General features: G+C 39.3%; 1 protein-coding gene and 1 long non-coding RNA gene across 7 annotated transcripts in view; one reads left to right on the forward strand and one right to left on the reverse strand.

The window, feature by feature from the left end:
• LOC106145229 (uncharacterized) overlaps positions 1-8,840 on the forward strand; it is a 93,626-nt gene extending 84,786 nt beyond the window's left edge. Inside the window, exons 6-7 of one of the 2 annotated variants that reach the window (XR_013424086.1) lie at positions 2,306-2,389; positions 5,319-6,561. This is a non-coding gene — a long non-coding RNA (uncharacterized LOC106145229). Of the gene's footprint in view, positions 1-2,305; positions 2,390-5,318; positions 6,562-8,028 lie in introns of those variants that run through there. The other variant, XR_013424085.1, reaches the window with a different exon arrangement.
• Positions 1-15,987, reverse strand: part of Acvr1 (activin A receptor type 1) — a 122,114-nt gene that overhangs the window by 3,566 nt on the left and 102,561 nt on the right. For all 5 annotated transcript variants that reach the window (XM_078017434.1, XM_078017437.1, XM_078017435.1 and 2 more), the window contains 2 exons: positions 13,031-13,306; positions 8,837-9,034 (listed from right to left, as the gene is read on the reverse strand). In XM_078017434.1, the coding sequence (XP_077873560.1) occupies positions 8,837-9,034; positions 13,031-13,306 (474 nt within the window). The remainder of the gene's footprint in view (positions 1-8,836; positions 9,035-13,030; positions 13,307-15,987) is intronic.

Below are 15,987 nucleotides of genomic sequence, written 5' to 3' on the forward strand. Positions count from 1 at the left end.
AGCATTCAAACAAAAATATTTTACTTCTTTTCAGTACTAAGAGACACCACCTAAACCCTGCACCTTGCCAGGCCACATGAATACATTTATGGTAAACAAAGATGTGCTTTTCACCACCTCTTAATTTTTTTCCACAGGAACACATTTAATAACTTTGCTTAATTCTTTAAAATTCTCACAGAAGGCTATTTGGAGTAATTTGCCTAGTGAGTGTGGGAAGGGTTATGTGAATGTAAACAGTAACACAAAGTCAGATTTTTTTTTTATTTCTAGGCAAAATAAAATGTGGATTAAAACATAAGATTTGACGACGCCCAACAATGAACTTCACTCTACAAAGCTGAAGTTTTCCCTTATGTTTCTATATCCCATAGTTTAATCTTATTAAATACTCCCAGCTTTTAAGAAAGGAAGTCAAGTTTAAAAAGAAAGACCACTTAATCGATTATGCCTGGGACTTTGTCACAACTCTGTTTCTTCAACCATTGGTCAGTGGTTGACTTTGGCCAGGCTTCTCCCAAATAAAATAAACCTAACTGTAGCAATCACTTGGAACTCCCTCTAGTCAAGGAAAGCACATTTCCATCAGTCAAAAATACATTATAGCTACTATGTGTGGAATCCTATATTAATGCTGAGGATAATAAAAAGCTTAAACATGCTCTCGTTTTTCAAGGAAATCAAATTCTAGTAGAAGATCAACACAGTCCCTTTCTTTCTTTCCTCAGATGATGGTTTCTTTCTTTTTCTTTTTGGTACCAGGGATTAAACCCAGGACACTTACCCACTGAGCCACATTCTTATCCCTTTAAAATTTTTTTTTTTTTTCCTTTTGAGACAGGTCTCACTAAATTGCTTAGGGCCTCTCTAAGTTAGTTAGGCTGGCTTTGAATTTGTGATCCTCCTGCCTTACCCTCCTGAACCACTAGGATTAGAAGCATGCACCACTGTGCCTGGCAACCATGTTTAATTGAAAGGTTTTTTTTGTTTGTTTTGTTTTGTTTTTGAGGCAAATCTATCTTTACCAATCAAAAAGAACCTCAATACCTTTTCACCCCACTATTTATATCCTGAAAGGCAAAAGTAGAAATACTAAATGTTTGCTTGTTAGCTCAACTCTGACTCAATAACCATGTGACCCTTTACTTTAAACTCTGTGTGTCAGAAGTTATACTTGGTAGTAGGGATACAAATGAAAAGGAAGTAGTGACCATACTGAGGAGCAGGGCAATAGGAGAGGTGGATAAAACTGAAATGATAAACTTGTGTCAGAGACAGAAGCCATAAGACGGGGGGGACAGAGAAGGACCCATCTGTCTGGTTTCCCAAGTACAATCTATAAACTGGTGCTACCAGAATACAACGAGCTTTCCAGGACCCAGGAGTTGGGTGCACATAGATAAGCAATTTGTGAGGGAGCATGAAGGTGAGAGGAAGACAAATCGCCACGGAGAGATTTTCACTCCAGGCAGAGGGAGAGTGGGGCAGGGAAGGATGACAGTGAGCCTCACATGCTGGAGACATGAAGGGGAGATCCCTAGAGGTTAAGAGTGGGGCACAGGGCGGTGGGAAGCCTGGAAGGAAAGACCAGGGTGGGTGGGTGAGCACCTCAGGAGGTAACTTGTGTTGCCAAGGTAGGAAGTGACTGACTTACAACGGTTCCTCATATTTGCCAAAAAGTGACAAACAATCGGGGTAGCCAGGCAAAAACAGTGAACTGTAAGTCCTATAAAGGCAGCCCCCAACGAGCAACTGCCAAATAGTGAGCCAGCAGAGATGACAGCACGAATTCAGGAAAGCAACTAAAAATATGAAATGCTTCACGTGCCAAAGGAGTGGTACAAACAACAAACGATACAGGGATGCAGGGGAGAGGAGCTGTAAACGCTGGTCAAGGCAGGAACAAACAGCCCGGCTGGCCTTCCCATCAAGGCGGCTGCTGACTCAAAGCGGCCAGGGAAAGCAATCAGAGAAATTATTCATAACTACACCCCCTCAACTTTTGGCATGTGTAACTAATTTATACAATCTTTTTTTTTTCCTCCTTGGGCATATGTTTAATTGAAAGTTTTTTTTTTCTTTTGAGGCAAATCTATCTTTACCAATCAAGATCCCTACCACTAATATGCAGCATGGCTCTGAGTAAACTCTCAGTTGTCAGTTTTCCAATACCTTCCAGCTACACATCACAAGCTCATGTGCAAAACAAGAATACCCTCCACATGTGCTCTGAAAAACATGAAATGCCACCGTGTCCTGCCTACCAAGGCCTTGGATTAAACACTCATCTTCTCCCCTTTGACAGATGCATGCCACAGGTCTTTCTGTTTCACATCCTACCCTCCCGTATTCCACTGTCTCCAGCAAGATCTTCAGAAGAAAATTGAGGGTAAGTGCATTATGTCTCTCCTCTGCCTGTATTCCACCAGTATTGCCCCTAGGAGGATGTTCATTCCCCACCACTGCCCAAGTCCACCACAATCCTTCACATACCTGGGCATCAGCCACACTAAAATGGCTTGCAGTTCTACTAAAAGGGTATATAAGGACTTTCCATCACTCTTCCCTCTTGTGTAGCATACCAATTATCATCACAGTCTAATTGTATTCTCATTCTCACTTGCACCTCACACCCTCCCAAGCTTGCCCAGTTGAGCTCTGGTTCAACTCTTTTCAGACTCAGTTCATGCCTCTGTCTTCTGAGCAGACCCTCCAACTTCCACAACTCCAGGGTCCCAAGACTCAGTGCTCACCCTATACTCAGGCACCTTCATGTGCACCTCAACTGTTACGGCTTAATCTGTTGATTTATGACAATTTATTATAGCTACAAGTACATCCATACAGAGAGTTGCTATCCATAGGTAATTCCTACAGAAAGGCTAAAATTCTTCAGAGATTAGTAGAACTAATCTAGTAGTAGAATTTAATTAGTAGAATTTAAAAAGAAAAAAAAATGGTTTGTACTTGCTTTCTGGGAAAATGATAAGTCAAAACAGTTGTTTCCTCTAAGGGTGGCATGTGGGACACTTCAATGTGGTTCAAGGACAAAACCTTTTTATCTTACTAATTGCATATTTATGGTATCACTGTCTTCCATTTTATGCCAGGTGACACTGGTTTTCCAACTCTAGTGGTGATATTAATTTTCTTTCAAATCAAATTTAACTTTGAAACTAGCCAATTTAAAAGAAAAAAATTACATAAATAGCGATACAGGTGTCAAATGGGTATGGGAAAATCATGAAGGTAGCATGTGTATGAGTGAATCCTGGGAACACAGAGTTTACAGAAAGGCATTCTTCCTGTTGAGACAGGGCTCAAAGAGGTGCCTCCAATATTTGTGTTATTCCACCTGATATAAAATGTCAAAATATTTTTCATGACATAGCATATAAAAAAAATGGTTAGTGAACGTATGGCTAAGGCTTGTCATGGCAGAGGGGATGACGCTTCATAGTTCTGGACCTGGTGGTCCTGATTCACTGACAGGGGGGTCAGAGAATCAGCACAGTATCTGGGGCATCCAGGAGCCCCACAACAGGTAGCCCTTTCTGAAAGCAGAGGTGGAGTTGAGAGGGCAGCTCTGCTCCCTGCTAGGTAGATTAAGGTTGTGACAGCTGTGTGGGAACTCGCCCCCACTGCAATTCATGGACAGTGGAACCACACATGCTTTCTTTCTTTCTTTTTTTTTTTTTTAAATATTTTTTAGTTGCTGATAGAAGCACATATAAATAAGTAAATAAAATAAAGGTCTAAGAATTGAACCCATATACTTTTTTTTTAAAGAAAGAGAGAGAGAGAGAGAGAGAGAGAGAGAGAATTTTTTAAATATTTATTTTTTAGTTTTTGGTGGACACAACATCTTTATTTTATTTTTATATGGTGCTGAGGATCAAACCCAATGCCCCATGCATGCCAGCGGAGCACGCTACTGCTTGAGCCACATCCCCCCCAAATACTTTTTAAAGTCAAAACTTATTGCCTCCTCAGGAATCCATACTAAAATTACAAAACTAATTAATTTTTGAATTAATTAATTAATTTCTATAGCTAAGATTCCCATAGATGCAATATAGCAAAAGTCGATGATTTATCAGTTACTAAGAAGTCAGGTTTAACTAACAATATTTAAGCAGCAATGGACTGAATTACCACAGGGGTGGACAAGAATGCCTAAGAAGGCTGCCTGGCATTTCCTGAGTTGGATTTTACACACCCCCAAACCTAGAGAGACAGAAGTGCCACCAGGCTCCAGACATTTGGTAGCTATAAATCCCTCCTAAGAAGGTGCCATTCACTGCATGGTAGGGCTTTTATGAGGTTTAAGCTGCTGAAGTTTTATCTTGGGGAAGGACTGCTCAAGAGCCAGTTGGGAAGAGAGTACTAGGTAGTAAACAGCATCCAATCAAGTTCTGCTGCCTTCAGGTTATTTTGGAATGAGGTCAACTGATTGCCCACCTCTATTATGTATCTCTAAATCATGGACAAGGAATTCAGAAATTTGATGGGGGTAAAAAAAATCCTTCCTCCCACCTCACCTCCATATGCCTGACCCCAGTTGCTTACCTAAAAGGTAAAAACAAAAAAGTGAGCAAAAAACCTGAAATTACTATGAAAGTGAAAAAAAAAATTCCCTAGTATGATTCAGCTATTTGTTCAAACCTTAATATATGCTAAAGCAGTCAATTAAAGTCATGAAACATGTTGGATATTAAGTTGCTGAAGAAGTGAGAGTTGTCATGGTTTCCATACACAAGCCCATTGTGCTTAGGAACAGAAGCACATGCGGTTCCCTGGCAGGCTCAAGATTAATTAGAAGAGGTTTTTCCAAAATAAGTGTGCCAAACATAAGCTTCTTCTAACAAGAGTTTTCTAGTCCCCGTCCCCGAAGAGGTGCAGCTTGGCCAAAGACCCAAATAGTTTTTGACACATGTGAATTCTGGATTTCATCACAAAATAATCAAAGCCAGTGAAACAGTGTTCCACAGAAGCTTCCCATGGGCAGGGAAAAGGGGAAGCGAAGGTCATGTCCAGGCCAAGTGCTGGCACAGTGAGGAGGAGAAAAGGGTGTCTGAGGTCTGCAAGCTCCTAGAAACGTGCCATTTTGCAAAGTAACCAAAATATGAGGACCAAAGCACTTTCTCTAAGCCACACACACACTAAGTGCTTCACCTCTGTGACCTCATTTAATCATCATCACCTTTTTAGTGGATGTTACCTATCTTTTTCAAGTGTTGAAATTAATCAAAGAGACTGGGTCAGAAAGCATGATCTCAGGGGCCAGAGTGTTACTGATTCCCTTTTGCTGCCTCCAGTGGGCCCAGGAAAAAGACTGCCCAGCTCTAGAGGACACAGTCCAGCAGGCTTCTGTGTGAAATGACATCTCCAGAGACCCAGAGCAACAGAAGACAGAAATACCCACCTCAATAAGCTATATAACCACCGAACATCAGAGAAACAGATTTGTCCTGTCTTCTTCTGGTATGTGCCTGCGCAATAAGGGTACATCGCCTTCTCAAAAAAGTTTTATATCCAGAGTTGTGTATATGCAGAAAGGAATGGTGGCATCAAATCTTCTGACCTTAGATCTACTAAAGTTCTGGGGCTGGGGCCCAGCACTGTGCGTCTCGACAAGCTCTGTACGTGATTGTGGTGCACGCTCCAGTTTCAAAACTACTGATCTAAGCAAAACCCTACCTGAAGTTCATGCACATATTCACACAGGAGAAGTGAGAAAACGGTTTTCTTTCCTACCAATTCCAAATTCAGTGTCAAACTGACACCACAAGTAAATTCCAAAAGACACTATTGAGAAATGTTCACATGTGAAAATGGACTTAACTCTCATTTCCTGTACAGAGACAGCATGAGGTTTATTATTAGTAGAAAATAAATGTACAATTCCAATAAAAATACAAAATACTACATATTTTTATGCTCATAGTTCACTTGAGGATCATATTGCTCCAAGAGAACTATCTGGTCATCAATTTTTATAATGGACTCTGAAACTCAAAGGATGCATAATTATAATAACCTTCTTAATGTAAGACATTCACATATTTAAATGAGGTACATTTTATATACAATAATTTCAACATCTATATTCCTTTAACGATAGTACCTAAAGCTGGTAAGAAAGTGAAATAGGTACATCACACCCTGGGGTGAGAAGGATATTGTAAATTAGAACTGCTCTAAGGGAAAGCAATTTGGCAATGTGTTCCAAATCATAAAAATGTCCATACTCTTTGACCTATTAAAATCTGCTTCTTTTCAGATTAGGAATGAATTCTCCAAATGAAAAAGTGATGTGCACAAAATTGTCTACTATAGGTCCCAAATGGGGAGACAGGATGTACTCTAACAATATGGAAATGGATAAGTTAATAAAATATCATGTGAGCATTTAAAACAAGTACAGGGGCTATATGACAATGTGAAAACCACACACACAAATGAAAAAGATGACATAGATTTGAATTTATATGATTACAACTGAGTTAAGGGATGCACAAAGAAGTACAAAGAAATGTGAATAAAATCTGAAAACCAAAATTTTCTTGTTTTTCTTTCTACTCACTTTTTCGTTTTAGGGGAGTAGTCATTAAAGTACTAATTTTAGTAAAGTAGGTTTTCAAGTAGCATGGGAAACCATTAAGCCTGAGTTTAGATAAACTGATCTGTAGCTGGGGGGCAGTGGGTAGGGTGGAGGTGTCCATGTGAATGTTCTTAGAAGAGAAAGAACCACAGAAAGAAAAGGGAAAAATATCAAATTAGTCATTGCCAAAGGACAATAGCTGATTTACATGAGAAATAAGATACACTTACCTCCCCCTAAAAATCAAACCACATCACAAAAAGTTCAACCCACAAAATTTTAGGAAATAGCTAGCAGCTAAATGATGCGAAAAAGGAGATCAATAAATCAAAAGCAACCAAAACATTCTCTCTTCCACCATCCACAACTGCGTTTTCCAAAAATAATGTTGAACACAGGATCTAGCAAGCAAGCTAACATTTGTTGAGCTAAATTTTAAACGGATGACTCTAACTTCAAACTGACTACTATTAATCACAGCTGATCTTTAAAAGCCATTTGGGTTTATGCCTATGACACAGGGAACGGGTTTGCAACATGAGTTCTTACAAAGCCGAATCCCAAGTTTCTGCCAAGCAAGCCTGCTTGGCTCTGCGCTGCACGCCCACAGCTGGAAGTGCTACTGTGCTGGCCGTGGGATGCCAGCTTCCTCTTCATTTGGGGAAGTTCCCCATCACACAGTTTATTCTGAGACCAATCCTTCTCTACAGTCTCTTTAAGATAAACTACTCAAGAGTCACACTTTTTTTTTTTTTTTTTCAGTTCCAAGGTGCTCAAGAATGATTGGGGAGGGCGGGGGTGAGGAAATGAAGCTGATGTGCAATTTCAGGCAAAGTTCAGAACTTTATAAATCAGCAAAACAATCCCTCTGTCGCAAACAATTCTCAAGGCACTTCAATGGCACAAACTGCCAAGGCAGTGGCTCCCAGCAATTGAGAAAGAATTACCAAGAAATTGTTCGTGACTTCATAAAAAAAAAAAAAATGTACTTTAAAAGAGTAGTCAAGTTATGATCCTTGTATGTTTACTCTGAAACACTTGTTTTAGTACTCTCAGAGGGTTTGTTCAAAGCAGATACACTCTGCTATCACACAAAAAGCTATCGTGAAGGCATGCCAATTTTAATTATTGTACACTAAAACTATATTAAATTTCCCAATTCCATTTCCACCACATAATCTCCTAGTCTGACTGCGTAGTCATGAAAATGATGATTACCCCCAAAATCTCAATTCTTAGAAGAAAGTATCCATGGAAGGTTGATGGAGCATAGATGTCAGAGGCTTCATGCATTTTTTTTTTCTCAAATACTTTAAATCCAGGATCATAATGGATCACAGGAGAATAAAATGTAAAGTGTCATTGGAAATTAATAGAAATCTAAATATATGACATCTTCTTTTGTTTTTCTGGGATAATTTCAGATACATGCTGTGTGAAATAAGACTTCAAGTGGTGAAGATATGAAGAAGTTCATCAAGCTGATTCAAGAGATTGTGCTACAAAACACACAACTTTGTATGTTTGTTGGGGCATGCCCAATTTTTAAAAAGATTTAATCCTTTCCAAACACAAAGTACCTTAAAGTCTAAATATGTATTTGAGATTGATTTGGGTACATAAAAGATAAGAGCCAGAGCTCACCATAGGGATACAGGTCAACAATGAGTTGATCTATATGTGCCTTTAACTGCTAAGCAACACCATTTCATTAAACTACTTATAAACAGATCAACATAAGCCACCTATTGAGGGCTCCCCGAATTGAAACTGGACTTATTCAGAAAGGAATGGCTTTCTGTGAAAACTGAACCCCTTCTCAATAAGCCAATCATAAGAAGTGAAAATGTCTAAAACAGAAAAATTCACCCTAAGGCTCACTTGAGAGCATTCTCCTCAAGTTAAACCTGCCTCATGAGGAGAACAAAGAGGAAAGGAGGGTAAAGAGAAAGTCAAATAGGAAGAAATGAAATATGGACCAACCCAAACACAACCCAAGGAATAATTAGTCTCCTCCAGAAAAACTGTTTCTCAACTGTCATTTCCTCTTATGCTTCAAACACGATGCTGTGGCAGTGAGTTCACCTACCAGCCATAAGTCAGATATACACTCCCAGAGTTTCACGAGTATGATTCAAGGAACTAGGTAGGCTTCTGTCTCCCCCCTTCCCCTTTCAACAGTATCAATGTCAAGAGAAGGGGGACAAGGACAATATCATATCAGATACCTACCATTGCTCACCATCCGCCTGGCCACTTCCCACAAAACAAGTCCAAAGGCCCAAATATCGACCCTCTTGTAAGAATCAAAGCAATCCACCTGGATGGTTTCATCTAGAACTTCAGGGGCCATGTAACGCTTGGTGCCTACACGAGGATTGTTCCCCACATCAAGCTGATTGGTGCTCTGGGAATGCATGACTGCCAGGCCTGAAAGGAAGAAGAAAACAGTGCAGATTAGCTCACTTCCTTTCTCACAGAAAGGCTTTTGAAAGGATTTTAAACTAACCCCAATCAAAAGTGCCCTCTGGTGGTACATGTGGTCACTGCTGCATTACACCCAGAATCATCCCTTGGAATACTTGGGGTGACTTTTGGAGTGACAACAGGAAAGAAGGCTAATACTAGAAACACTGTGGCGTTACAGGAGCCTCTAAGGGACAAAATGTTTTGGGCAAATGGCAGACCCATGCATTCAATCCATATGAGGCCAGTGTTTGAAGTCCATAGGAAAACAGGCTCCCATGTTAAGTGTGAGCCTCAAAGGGGCTTAACAAGTAAATTAAGCTCTCAAGCTCCTCCACCATTCCCACTCGTCTCCAAACATAAATTTCAAACAGTGTGAGACTGAGAATTTGAGGTAATTTGTCACCACATAAAGGGCAGACTGCAACAGGCCCTGCTGCATCCCTAAGGGGAGAGCTGCTCCTATGAGCAAGAAAGCTGCCAGACAGGCCTCTCTGCCTGGAATCAGTGGAACAGACAGCATTAAACGAGACCTCAAGTCAATATGTATCTCTCATGTTAAATGGCCTGAAACACTTAAAACAGGGCTCTTTTCAGAATTCCTCAGTCAATGAGAGAGACCTGGTATTCCTGACTAGCAGGGGATGGGGGGGTGGGGGAGGGGGATAGATGGATTCAGACATGGTTTATTTGAGGATGAATTACTTATTGATGCGTACATAGACCAACTGAAAATAATTCACTTGATATAATGAAAAGTGCCAACATGGAGCAGGATGCCCCTGTAAATCTGTGCAATCCAAAGATCTCTTGGAATTCCCTCAGCTATCTGTTGAGAATCCTTCTCTTTTCACTTCATGCCTTCGAATGTGTGGGACGATGACTCTATGTAACGCCAGGGAGGTAGCATATTGTTATCTCATCCTTAAAAATTAGCTAAGATATTTACTAAAGCAGTGTGGGTCCCTCTTCTCCTATTTTTATAATCAACTCTAAGATTCTAAGGGCATTGTAAATATTTCCCAAATCATATATGCCCCTCACCATTCCCAGAACCAGAGATGATCTATGAGAAGATTAAAAGGATACAACTTAAACAAAACATGGCAATACAACCGTGGTGCTTTTATTTATTTTGGTACTAGGGATTGAACCCAGGAGTGCTTATCACTGAGCCACATCCCCAGCCCTTTTTTGCAGGGGGTGGGTGGGGTACTGGGGATTGAATTCAGGGGCATTCAAAGACTGAGTCACATCCCCAGCCCTGTTTTGTATTTTATTTAGAGACAGGGTCTCACTGCACTCCTTAGTGCCCCACTTTTGCTGAAGCTGGCTTTAAACTCACGATTCTCCTGCCTCAGCCTCCTGCGCCGCTATGATTTCAGGTGTGCGCCACCACGCCCAGCATGCTTTTAAAATATGTCTACAAGTTCTTTGAAACTTTTCTCTTCAAGAGGTGACCCTAAATTTCTCATCCCATTAGTGTGGGCTGAACTACTAAAGATAATATGGCAAAAGTAATGAGTTGTGTCTTTAAAATTAGGACATAAAAGACATCAGATAATTATAAAAGCCTCCTTGTTTGTTCTCATGGCTCTCACATCACGTTACAAAGACATTCAGCAGCCCTGTGGAGGGCCACATGTAAGGAACTGGGGCTTGCTGCCTGTAGTCATGTGGGTGCGCCATCACTGAACTGGACCTTCTAGCCTGCATCAAGCCTCTCAGATGACTACAGCCCAGATGACCAGCAGCTTGACTGAACCCTCCACAAGACCCTGTGCCAGAAGTCATTCCAAGTTCCCTGACCCTCAAGGGGATGAGTGAGACGATACATTTTGTGTCATTTTAAATTGCTAAGTTTTACAGGGAATATGTTACCTACTAATAAATAATTTTTACATTAAACAAACAAAACAAACACATGCAATGTGTGAATTCTTATTTGAAAAAGAACTGGAAACATTTGAAAATAGATATTAATGACGTTAGAAAATTACCAAGAATTGGTTACATTGGAGATGTATTTTTGAGACATTTTTAGGGGATGTGTTTGAGGTCATCAGGAGAAAAATGTTGTGGTGTCTTCAACATATTTTCAAAGAGGTTAGCAAAAATACAGACAGGACCATATACAGATAAGGCAAGTATGCCAAAATGTTTCAATTTAGGTGTTGAAAATTTAAAGTGATCACTGTACAATTCTCTCAATCCTTATATATGTTTGAATTTTTTACAATAAAAAGTTAAAAAAAAATAAATGGAATGCCACTCATAAGTATTAATAATAGAATGAGGGGCTGGGTTTGTGGCTCAGTGGTAGAGAGCTTGCCTAGCACATGTGAGGAACAGGGTTTGATCCTCAGCACCACATCAAATAAATAAATAAATGAATGGAGGTGCTGTGTTCATTTACAACTAAAAAAAAATATTTTAAAAAATAATAGAACTATTTCTAATGAATGAGCCTTAATTTCTGAGTATATGTAAAAAATTATATACAAATTATGGTCTTATAAGAGCCGTTTCCCATACTACATTATCAATCCCCTGAATACTAACATCTTAGTGCAGATTTTTAAATCACCTGATGTATCTAATTAGAAGGCTGCAGATCAAAACCAACTGTAGCTGAAGAACTTATTACAAAATGCCCCCACTCTTTTCCTTACAAGTCTCACATCCTAAAGTCAAGAGCTCAATTTATCCATCCCCCTGAGGCCACTAGATTATAACAGTAGCAACCATTTGAATCCTTTGCCAGGCATTGATGATAATTTTTCAGCCTTATCAGAATCCTGTGTGGTAGGCCTAATTGTTTTTTTAGTTATATGAGTAACACACATACATGCAATGATCAAAGTTTCAAACGGTGCAGAAGTACAGAATGGGGCAGAAGTACAGCCCTTGGGCTAACACTGCTTGCACAGACTCATGCAAAAACACAGGGTAAATAAAAGAGAAAGTCAGAATTTAAACCCAAATTGCCCTGCACCAAGAGATATAACACAAGCCATAAACATCTTTTACACTACAACAAAACTGCCTGCAAAAAGCCTCAGGGCCATGTACTTATTGTAAAATAATTTCTAAACATGAAAGAGAAGAATTTCAAGGGATTCAAAGGAAGTAAATTTTTCTGACTTACTGTCATATCCCTTGTGTTTAAAACCAAACAACAAAATGATAATAAGCCTTATTTTATTATAATTAAAGCTAATTTTGCTTAAACCTTTATCAGTCTTAACAATAACTGCAATAATGTGATAAACCATTTTTTAATCAAGTAACATAAGGACTCTCAATAGTCCACTGAAATAAATAACCAATATTATAACTCAGTTCTTATTAGCAAAATTATTCAGTTAATATTTTAGGCATTTAGTATGAATACAGTTTTATATGAAATGCCATGGTACATGGAAATAATCTTCTTAATAGTGCAGTTAAAAACTACATTGAGAGCTGGGGCTTTAGCTCAGTGGCAGAGCATTTGCTTAGCACATGGAGGCACTGGGTTTGATCCTTAGCACCACATAAAAATAAACAAATAAAATAAAGGTATTTTGTCCGTCTATAACTACAAAATATTTTTAAAAAACTACACTGAGAATTACCCTAACACCATGAAAATTAGATATTGTAGTAGAACAAAATGAACTATTTTGCTCTTTCTCAAATTGATAATTTTGTCTTAGTTATAGAAGAATGATTTTAGAAAACATCTTTAAGACCTACTCATTCCACAGAACATTTCACTGTGCACCTATTTCATGTGAAAGTTTGCAAAATCGTTATGTGACATTATTAGTTGCCTTTGAGAATGGGATAGTGACTGTCTGAGTCTAAGGTGACTTTCCTGAGGTGACTCAGAAAAGAAGAGCAACCTGGCTAGACACTGGAGCAAACAGAAGTAAAAATGGTAATTAAAAAATGTTTTTTTTTTTTTTTTTAATTTACCCAAATCTGCTATGCAACACTGTCCATTCTTCTTCACCAGGATGTTTTTACTCTTTAAATCTCGATGGGCAATGGCTGGCTTCCCTTGGGTCCCAAATATCTCTATGTGCAAATGTGCAAGACCACTAGCTATAGACAGCACTATTCGAAGGCAGCTAACTGTATCCAGGGTAGTAAGCTGAAGATAGTCATACAATGACCCCATTTCATGGTAATGCGTGATCAACCACAACTGGGTACTGGAGTGCCTTGATGTCATGTCTGAAGCAATGAAACCTGGAGAGAGTAAAAACAAAATTAAATTAGACATGTGAGCATTCCACACTGTAACTCTTCATATCCAGACACAGTGACTTACACAGTAAAAATCATCTGCAACAAAAACAAGTAAATAGCAATTGCCATGAGAGGTTAACAGACCCAGCAACAGAGAAAACAATAGCATTTATTCCTTAAAGGGGCACTAATTAATTGGAAATTTTCATATTAGTTTCCATTGTAAGTGATCCTTCAGAAAATATCTTTATGTTGTATTAAGATTCAGAAAGGTTACTTTGTGTTTGTGCATAATAATAGTGCCAAATTCTTCATAATGTTGATATTCCAAGCACAGATCATTCATCAAGCATCCTGCAGGAAAAAAAACACACAAAAAATCCAGAACCTGGATACCTACATGCTAGTCTATATACCTGTATGCTGCCTGCCTGTGATTTCTGCATAATAATGGGCAACTCCTGTAGGCTCTTTGACCTTTATCTGCTCAACTGTAAAATAAAGGAATGAATTTGCTAGATGACTGACTTTATTCATCAAATAAAGAAGGAACCGATAAGAAATATTGAAAATTTTGAGGCTCTTTTTTCAGTCACACAGAAACATGATGGTGACAATATTTGTTGGCTAGAAAAGACACATAAAAAGAAAAAAAAACTACAATATGTAAAAAGTATTATAATATATACTCTACAAAGGACAGCACAAGCCCAGAGAAGGTATTGAGATGTTACAAAAGGCTTCTATCAGAAAGTGACATCTGAACTGCTCTCAAAGGGAAGTGAGATTCTGACAGTTGTGAACAGACACTGAAATTTTGAGGAAACTTTGGAGCCTACTAAAAGAAATTTTAATCTTCAATAACTTTCCCCAAAAGAAATACCTCAAACCAAAAAACAAAAACAGGAAAAAAGCAAACAAACCAACCCATCACCACTTTAAAGAAATTAAATTGCTATTGCATATCTGTGTGGCCTCTGTTGATTTCTTTCCCCAAGGAAAAGTAGCCTCTGATTAAATAAGTGAAAATCAAACTTTTGATTCCCTTACTTTCCCTCACCACCCTAGGTCTCAAAAGAAGGATTCTGTCATCCCATTAATTATGTTCTGAACCTTCAGGAAAAATGACTTTTTAAATAACGAGACTTTTTAAAAACTATTTCTCTCTCAAGTGTGAATTATATAACTCCATTTGTTTCACAATGCTGGGGCACTTTTGTGGGCTATTTGTGTTTTGAGTCAAAGCACTCTATTGTTAGTGGAGGTTGAGCAGGGGCTAGAGGTTGGAACTCTGGCACAGGCACTGGATGTGTTCCGAACCTAGGGGACAAAGTAATTAGGGCCTCTTACTTCACACTCAATGTCATCCTCCCAGCCCTTTCAAGAGCTAAAAATAAAACTCAGTCTTGAGTAAGGTGACCAGTGCCCCTTGTGAGCCTCTCACTGGCACCGGTCATGGGAACCAGGTACTGGGCATCTGTGACAGCCAAGATGTAAGGCCACCACCCAGAGCAGAGCCAGAGAGGGCTGTGCCCAAAGCTGCAGGACTAGCTCACAGGCCAGCCCCACCATCCCAAACTGGGTGACCTTGCCCAAGTCACATAGGGTCTCCTCCAGCTTCCTCATTCGTAAGATGAGGGTAATGGCAACATATGTCAAGGGGTAACTGTTAGAATAAAAGCCACACTGCATGTAAAATGCTTGACCTGATGCTTCACACATAGTAAGCATTTAAAAATGGCTGGCCACTAATACATTTTAAAACAGCCCAGAGTTCAGTCAAAACCATAATAGCAGCTTTTGTAATTTAATATTTTTTAAACAAGTTGTTTCCTTTCCTTGCATCAGTTTTAAGAAACTGGGACTGGTGGAACAGTCAAGCAGCGGCTGTTCTGAGCACAAGACAGCTCTGGAGTGGGAAGGAGGAGATGGCTGCACAAGATAGATGAACTCAGTGCCACTGCATACTTCAAATGGGTAAAGTGGCAAGTTTTGTGCTATGTATATTTTACAACATGTTTTTCAAAAGGTATAACACAAGACTTTGGAGTGAATTCTCATATTAAGCAACTTCTGTAGTTTTAGTAATGAGGAAAAGAATGCTCAGAAAGATACAACTTTGATCCCAAATAAAACAGTGGGCCTCTAACAGTGTCCAGAGTAGAAGCCAGTCTCCCAAACTCCCAGACGACTATTGCTCCTATCATGTGACACAGTGTTCCCATGGTCACTTACCTGTTAAGTGCCACACTAGACATAAGAGAAGAAAGAGTTGAAATTCAAACCAGTCCATTTGAAAAATGTTATTTTATAGGTTTGGCTAAGGGAATAAAAACTGAGGGCCCAGAGTTTTACATGTACAGACAGATACATAGAAATATACATAGATAGAATTTAGTTATGTATTTTGGGGGACTTATGGGTGGGAGGGATCATGATCTTATATTCAAACACAGCATGTAAGCCAGGTGTGGTACCATGCACCTGTATTCCCAGCTAGTCAGGAAGCTGGGGCAGGAGGATCACTTGAATCCAGGAGTTCTAGGCCTGCCTGAAACACAGCCAGATCCTGTCTCAAAAAAAAAGTCTATGCACAAAAGGCTATCTGTTTCTAAGATCTTTCTTAATTAGAAAGACTATACAATCCATAAGGCTGAGATTATAATAAAGGTAGAAAGATC

The sequence above is a fragment of the Ictidomys tridecemlineatus genome, chromosome 7 (assembly GCF_052094955.1).
Source record: "Ictidomys tridecemlineatus isolate mIctTri1 chromosome 7, mIctTri1.hap1, whole genome shotgun sequence".
In the NCBI taxonomy this organism is placed as follows: Eukaryota; Metazoa; Chordata; class Mammalia; order Rodentia; family Sciuridae; genus Ictidomys; species Ictidomys tridecemlineatus.